Raw genomic sequence first — 7602 nt, 5'->3', positions numbered from 1 at the left:
AAGCTGGCATTGTGCTCATAGCTTTGGTCATGCCAAACTAATCTTGCAGTAACAGTTCTCCCAGTGTTGGGATTTCATCCTTTTACAAAATGCCTGTGTTTCTAGGCAGTATTCAGGATGCTGGAGTGAATCACTGTGCCAGGCTGCATCGGCTGCCTCATTCAGTTGCTCAGCTGTTTTCCCACATAGATGCTATTAATTTTTTCCTCTGAAAGCTGGGAAGAAGATGGCTGGAAACAACACAAGGCTGCCCTTTTCCAAGGACTCATCAGCTCTTATCTCTGTTCTTATCATAAACCCACCGATTTTGCTGTTACCCTTAAATGCCACCTCCTCCTGACAAGGGACTTCCAAGCCATGGCTCAGCCCTGGTCACCTCAGCCCCTTTTCTGCCCTTCACCCTGGGGAGAGGGACCCAAGGGATCCCATCAGTGGCTCACAGCATCCCTGTGCCATGAGAGGGCACACCCTTGGATATCATTGCCCAAAATAGCAACCAGCCAAACAGAGCTCAGGGGATAGGATATACTGGGAAAAGTGGGTTAGAGGGGAAGATGCGCCCAGGCCCATTCATAATGCCATACACAGACCTGTGTGATGGGCAGCAGCTCAGAAAGATCCCTGGAGAGCGAGAGGCTTTAGAAAGAGTGGACTTGTCACTTTCCCAGTGCCACAGTGGTAATTCCCCCCATAGCCAGAGCTCATCCTTCTAAGATGTTTTGGTCTCCAGACAGCTCTTTGCATTGAGTTTCCAGTTCCTGGACCACAGACTGTATAAAGCTGGAGCGTTTTGCTGTCCCACATCAGGTCCAGACCTTGTTCTGCTGGTTTCTTTCTTCCATGTTTGTTTTTTCTTTGCTTTGCTTCATTTTTTCCCAGTTCTCAAGGCTGCACTTTTCCAACAACCAGTGATTGCCCATGAGTTCATGTCCCTAAGGTAAAGCCCTCCCCAGTCCGTACCTACCTCTTCAAGGTGGTAGGTGACCATCTTCCTGTTAGCTCAGCCTTAAATGCCACATCCTAACAAGGGCCACCTGGTCCCAAGCTCGGGTTCACCCAACAGCATCTCACATACCTTACAGCCTCACTCCTGGGACCTGACATACTTGGTGTAAGAGCTTTTTAGCCTAAATGTCTATGGCCTCTTAGCAGGGGAAAGTCTGTATTTACAGGACCATCAATGGCATGGCCAGGCTCAGCTCACACCTTGTCCCCTGTGCAACCTCTGCAGAGCACCCTGCAGCCACAGCACCCCAAAAAGGCTGCCACCCTCTGCAGAGACTCAGTCCCGCATTTCCCCTTCACCCCCACCCCAGACAGCTGACAGATGCAAAACCATAACGGTGGTGTGCATAGCGACTGTGGTTAGATTTTATTGGTTGGTTTGTTTGTTTGGGGTTTTTTTACCCATATAATTGTTATAATACAAAATATACAGACTGGAGATGCCAAGCGGGTTGTGGGTCACCATGCCCCAGGGCAGGGGGTCACTCCATGCGACCTACAGCGTGAGGGAGAAGGCGGCATCTGCTCCGTGTGGGAGGGGGATTGTGGGCACCCCAGAGAGCCTGGGAGGAGGGAGAACAGGGAGAAAGGGACGCAAGGGGTAAGGTTTGGGATACCTGCCCTCCCACCCTTGAGAGAATGCAAGTGGGAGCTCAGCCCCACAACAAACCTGGGAACAGGTCTGCAAGATGAAGGGTGTGTTGAATGAACCTAAAAAAACACGTCATTTCTGCGAGGTGAATAATGTGTTGAATGAACCTAAAAAACACATCATATCTACAAGGGATGGGATAAGGATGGTCCCGCTGGGGAGTGGCCCCGTAGCTTTGGCTCAGAGCCCCAGGGGGGATTTCTAATGTCTCCAACACCAGGGGCTCAGCCTGGGTCTGGGGCCCAGCCTGACGTGCGTGCTGGCCTTGCACTCCTTCCCAGTTGATCCCAGACACTGCAGTTTAGGCCAGCCCAAATCACCCTTGGCTGCTAAGGATGCAGATGCTAGAGCCACAGTCAGGGACTGCCAAGGCTGGGTACATTCCCAATGCCTGTGGAGGGCCTCTGGCATTGGCATGGGATCATTAGCACATGGGCATCACTCAGCTACAACTCGAAGTGGTATGTGGGCAGGACAGCCTTGCCTGCACACACTCAGCTCCAAGGAGCTGATGGTGACAAGGATGTGGGGAGCACCAGGGTCCCCATGCAGGCTCTCACCTGGCCATGCTGGGAGATGGGGATGAGCCCCCCTGCCCCAAGGTGACCCTCCAGCCTGCCAGCAGCATGGCAATGACTTCTGGCTGTCCCCAGCCTCAGCTATCTCTCCCAGGAGTTGCCAGCTCAACCACATCCCCAGCACAGGGCTATGCCTGTGAGAACACCTCTCTGTCCCATTGCTCATTCCCCAGCCCCTGGGCAGCAGGTGGGCTGGGATGAGCCTGGGCCTGGGAGCAGCAAACGATGCCAAGAGCATAGCTGGGAGCTCTAAGGGCCAGGACAGCCACCAGAGCCCAGCACATCTCCTTCTTTTATGTGTCCTCATACCCTGGCTTCCATGTCCTCAGGAAAGGTTGGAAAGGGTATCTCTTGATTGGAGCCTCAAAGTGGTTCCCTGAGGTCCCTGTGTGCCAGCACCCTGAACTCAAGGGACAGGGGCTGAGGTTGCAGCCCTTCCAGCCTCGCATCCTTCATTCTGGGGGACCTGTGCCACAAGAAGTCACCTCGGGGTTCCTTTAGTCTCCCCTCTCCCCTTGTCAGGATGAGCCTCCTAGGTCTAACCAGGACCCTTGGGATCAGGGGATGCTCCCCACAGTTCATGCAGCAATGAGCCCCAGGTGCCCATGCGGCTGCCTTCTCCAGGCATGGTCCCTCTGCCCACCCACTGGCCCAGTGTCTGGACAGGGAGGGTGGCTGGCACGCTGGACATGCTCCCCATGGCAGGACACAGCCAGGGCAGGGGAGGAAGCCAAGGCACTGGGGCCCTTTGCAAGACTTTAGTGGTTTCTAGACAGCATCACTGGAGGGTTTGGGCTGGAGCCAGGACTGGGGGCTCCTGGGGCTGGGGAGGATCAGGATTAGGGGAGCTGCACGGGTGGTGTGCATGGGGAAAACCCTCTATTGCAGCCCAAGGCTGCAGCTTCTGCACCAGGAATGGGTGCAGGGAGGTCCATCCAGGTGAAATGCTCATCCTGTGCCAGCCATGCCCATGCTCCGATGTCTGGGAGCACCTGCTTGGGATCCCCCGAGGAAAGCAGAGCCAGCTCAGGGGAAAGGGAAGATCTCAGTGCTGACTGCATCTCCGGAAAGGGAGGTCCCTTCCTGCAGGGGTGTCTGTGCAGCCAGTGGAGGGGAGGCTTGAAGGAAAAGTCAAGAGAGAGAAGCAGGTTCTGGGCCCAGTGTCAGGAGCGCTGAGCTGGAGGCAGGTCCGGGAGCTAAATCACACTGTCGAAGAGCTGCATGGACCGCATGATGTTCTCGTCCTGTCGGGAGCAGGTGGGAAGTGGGCAAGTTGGGCACAGAACAGGAATCTGAGCAGCTCCCCCAAACTTGGCTTTACCCTTATGGCAGCTCTGGCACATGAGTCAAGAGCCCCAGGGATTACAGGCAGTTTTCAAGCCCTGCTGGGATGCATGGCTCTTGTCATCTCTACAGGGATGACAGCATGGGTACACTTCCCAAAGCAGAGCTCCAGACTTGCCCTGGGAGCCCTGGCGTCATCCCCTCTCTGCCAGGAGGGAAGTGTGGGGGACAAAGGTCTCCAACAGACAGGGTGGTGACCCAGCCCAGAGAAGAGCTGCTGGTGGCTTTACCTTCTGGCAGGATTCCAGGAACTCCTCAATTGTCACCACACCATCCTTGTTCCGGTCCATTTTCTGCAGACAAGCACATCACAGGGGTAATAGCAGGGACAGCCCCAGCCCAGGGAGAGCCCAGTACCCCCTGCCCAGGGTGGACACAGCACACCTCTGTGGCAGCCATCCCCAAGCACCCAGCAGGACCAGCAGAGCTCTGCTTCATCCCCAGTGTGGGGTGTTTTCTGCTGCACCCACTGCAGTCACTGGCTCAGTGCTGGAGCTCTGCTTCCCCAGGATATGCTCAGCTCACCTGGAAGAAGTTCTCCACGTGCTCCCGGGGCGCTTCCTCCCGCATGGCCGGGTAGGTATATTTGCCCATCATGTCGTAGATGGACTTCATGATGTCCAGCATTTCCTGATGGGAAGGGAAGCAGGGTTGCAGGGTCAACACAGGGCTCTGTCTCCACCCAGTCCCCAACCCACATCTTTTTCATGATGCTTCCAAAAGACCTGTGGGGTGCTCAGATGTGTTTCTGCTGGTTCTGTGCACAGTGTGGGCCATGTGTGTGCCTGCATGTGTGATAGAGCCCCAAAGCAGCACACCCCTCATCTACCCTCTATCCCAGAGACACACCAGTGCCAAGGAGCCAGGAGGGACATGTTTGCAGAGCTAAGATCAGTTAAATATTGACCCTCTGAGCTCTCCTCCAGGGCTCAGCCAACACTCCCGAGTCCTGCCCTTGTCCCTGGCAGGTGCAAACCTGTGCCGGTCCTGGGGACCTGTCTGGACCCCCCATCCCACCTCTTTGGTGATGCAGCCATCTTTGTTCAGGTCATAGAGGTTGAAGGCCCAGTTCAGGCGATCGTCAATGGTGCCTCGCAGGATGGTGGACAGCCCAGACACAAAGTCCTGCAAGGATAGATAAGGCAAGCAAATGGGAGTTACAGCCACAAAGGGCCTCACAGACACAAAGGGTACTGCCCTGCTTGTCCCTCCAGCAGAGGGGAACTCAGCCCAGATGTGGCCTCGGGCTGGGCTGAGAAGGGAAATATTGGTATCGAATAGAGCCTGGGGAGAAACAATTGCTTGACCCCGTATATGTCCCACGCTGGTCCCTTGAGTCACAGCACCCAAGAGGACACTGTGCATCAGGACCTGCTGTTCAGCCAAAGCCTGAACAAGACCCAGCCATGGTTGTTTCTGCCAGTCTAGATATCATACAAGACACTAGCCAGAAAATACAGAAAGCCATTTTTTGTTGCTTTTCACTGTTTTTCTACTGCCTCTGGGAATTTAATAAACTCCACCAGCTCCTGCAAAGCTCTTCATCTATCTGCAACAGCAATGCTGCTGATCCCAGCCCGCAGTACCTGAAGAGATGCACTCTTCCTGCCCCACTGCCATCCCATCACCCCCTCCTTGGCCACAGCTCACCTCAAAGCTGACAGACCCATCGTGGTCGGTGTCAAAGGCATTGAAGAGGAAGCTGGCGTATGTGCTGGAGTCTGCAGGGAGAAGGGCAGTATGAGGGACTGTTGTGTGACCCCCTGCCTCACAGAGGCACCCATGCAGGGCTTGGGGATGGGGATGGGCACTCACCTCCCTGAGGGAAGAACTGTGAATAGATCTGCTTGAAGTTTTCTTCGTTGACAATGCCGCTCGGGCACTCCTGCCAGGGCCAAGCCACAGCGTCACTTCCACATTGCAGGAGAGGGGTGAGCACCACCCTAAATCCCTGTGACTCCCTTGCTTTGCCTTGCTCCCTGCCCTGCACACCTGGTGGGGTGGCTGGTAAGGCTGCTTGGAGCATCTCTCTGATTTTGTGGGCTGCACCCCTCACTGGAGAGGCTCTGCATTCCAGGCACCCGGGAAGGGGGCTTTCTGCATCCAAGGAAATGGAGCACAGGATCAGGTCTCCCCACTGAGCTCACTGGAGGCAGGATTAGGCTGTAGCCTTATATAAACATCAACCTCAAGGTCCCAACAGCCTTCACAAACACTGGGCACTGCCAGGTGCAAAACAACACTGAGGTGGACATGGCAGCAGAGGTGGGGCTATCAAAGCTGGTCAAGGGGTACTCACATTTTTGAAGCCTCGGTACAGGACCTGCAGCTCTTTTCGGGTGAACTTGGTCTGCTCCTGAAGCTGATCCAGCCCCTCGGGGCGGTGGCAGACGGTGGAGAGCTCAAACTCATCCTCAACACTGTCTGCAAGGAACCCAGGGGAAGAGAGGGCAGCTGAGGCCAGCACTGTCCTACTCTACCCTATCATGCCAGGGGGCAGGACAGCACATCCCATGGTCTCACACCTGCCCAGGGTGACATATTTTTGGGGTGCTCTGCTCAGCCAGAGTTATGTCTATGCCAGCAGGGGACACTCAGAGACCCTAGGGGCAGACCAGGGATGGACACTGGGCAACAGCCTCCCCAGCCTCCAGTACAGCCCAGGCTGAGCAGAAAGGGGGTGTGAAACCCCTCCAGTGCTGAAACCCTCCCTGCCTGCCCTTCTCCTCCCACCAGCACAAGTGTCTGCCCTGTGGAGCTGAGGCCCTTGATGTCCTGCAGGTCTGTGCTGCACCAGGGTTCATGTCCAGCAGGAGAGTTGCCCCTCCAGAACTCCCAGCCCCAAATGCCCCAGCCTTTCAAGATTCCATCCTGCCCACTGTGCCCCCACCTTCATCAATGGCTTCTCCTCACCCATCTGTCAAGCTGCACAACCCCTGCCTGCAGCAGCCAGCACCCCCAGACCCCACTTCAGCCAAGAGGAGCTGTGGTCCCATAGCAAGTACCCCCTCTCCGTGGGATGGTTCAGCCCCTGCCCCTCCATACTCACCTTTTCCCAGGGGCGATTGGCTTGCACCGGTGGGCAGAAAGAGACCCTGAGCAGGGGCTTGGACTCACCGAGGAGCCAAGCACACCCAGTGCAGGGGGTTAAGTGGCTCTGTGCTCACTCCTGCTCAGCCTTTTTCATCCCCCCATTACACCTCCATCTCCAAACCGACATTGAACTTTGAGCAACAACCCCCCACCCCTTAAACCAGCGCCAGGAGAGTCCGGCTGCCCTGAGCCGGCTCCCAAGCCGGTCTTGCCGCTGGGAGCTGCTCCGGGGAGCTGGAGAGGAAGAAAACCAGCCTGTCGGCAGGTGAGGACAGAGGCTGGTGCAGAGCCCACGGGATCGGACCCCTCCAAGGCAGGATTGATCCTGATAGTCCCAAACCCAGAGCAGGGGAGAGGCGGAGGCGTCCCCTTCCCGCAGGCAGGGCCAGGGCGGAGAGCAGGCAGCAGCACCGCCGGGGACACACACACACACACAAAGGCAAGAAGAAGCACTTGCTTTCGCTGAGCGAGGGGATGGATTTGGGCCGGCAGCAGGGCAGCAGTTTGAGGAATCGCTGCTTCAGCGCTTTTTTAGTTTGGACTGGCGGATTGCCTGGAAGAAAGAAGGAGTCACCAAGCAGAAGAAGAGTTAACAGAGCATCGGCCCCGGTCCCGGCGGGCAGCAGGGTTGGGCACCCGGCGCGGGGTGAGTGGGGCCAGAGGCAGCACATGCAGCGTGAGGCTGGAGGAGCAGGAAGGCAAAGCCCAGCCGAGGCTCTGCTCAGCCTTCCTGCTTCATCCCAGGACAAACCCGGCACGCAAATTTCCCTCCTTGGGAAGGATGGGGGTGGCAAAGGGGCAACCCTGCTGAGCTACCCACACTCAGCACCTCTGCACCCCCACATCGGAGCATGTCAGGGAGCACTGGAGACACTCAGGCACCCAGAAACCCAGGAGATGGCAGAGCTGGACTCTGCCCTTTAGCCTTGA

The 7602-nt window shown here is 56.5% G+C and overlaps 1 protein-coding gene across 3 annotated transcripts in view; it reads right to left on the bottom strand.

The window, feature by feature from the left end:
• Nucleotides 1-1349: 1349 nt before the first annotated feature.
• The window catches only part of KCNIP2 (potassium voltage-gated channel interacting protein 2), a 45551-nt gene continuing 39298 nt past the window's right edge, over nt 1350-7602 (bottom strand). Inside the window, exons 2-9 of one of the 3 annotated variants that reach the window (XM_064663113.1) lie at nt 7126-7225; nt 5879-5999; nt 5395-5464; nt 5230-5300; nt 4597-4704; nt 4105-4209; nt 3810-3872; nt 1350-3479 (exon numbers count right to left, since the gene is read on the bottom strand). In XM_064663113.1, the coding sequence (XP_064519183.1) occupies nt 3432-3479; nt 3810-3872; nt 4105-4209; nt 4597-4704; nt 5230-5300; nt 5395-5464; nt 5879-5999; nt 7126-7225 (686 nt within the window). In that variant the 3' untranslated portion in view covers nt 1350-3431. Of the gene's footprint in view, nt 3480-3809; nt 3873-4104; nt 4210-4596; nt 4705-5229; nt 5301-5394; nt 5465-5878; nt 6014-7125; nt 7226-7602 lie in introns of all 3 variants that reach the window. The other 2 variants (XM_064663114.1, XM_064663115.1) reach the window with 2 other exon arrangements.

The sequence above is a fragment of the Pseudopipra pipra genome, chromosome 8, assembly GCF_036250125.1.
Source record: "Pseudopipra pipra isolate bDixPip1 chromosome 8, bDixPip1.hap1, whole genome shotgun sequence".
Taxonomy (NCBI): domain Eukaryota; kingdom Metazoa; phylum Chordata; class Aves; order Passeriformes; family Pipridae; genus Pseudopipra; species Pseudopipra pipra.
Note: the sequence above shows the minus strand (reverse complement) of the source record. Positions and strands in the feature narration are given on the sequence as shown.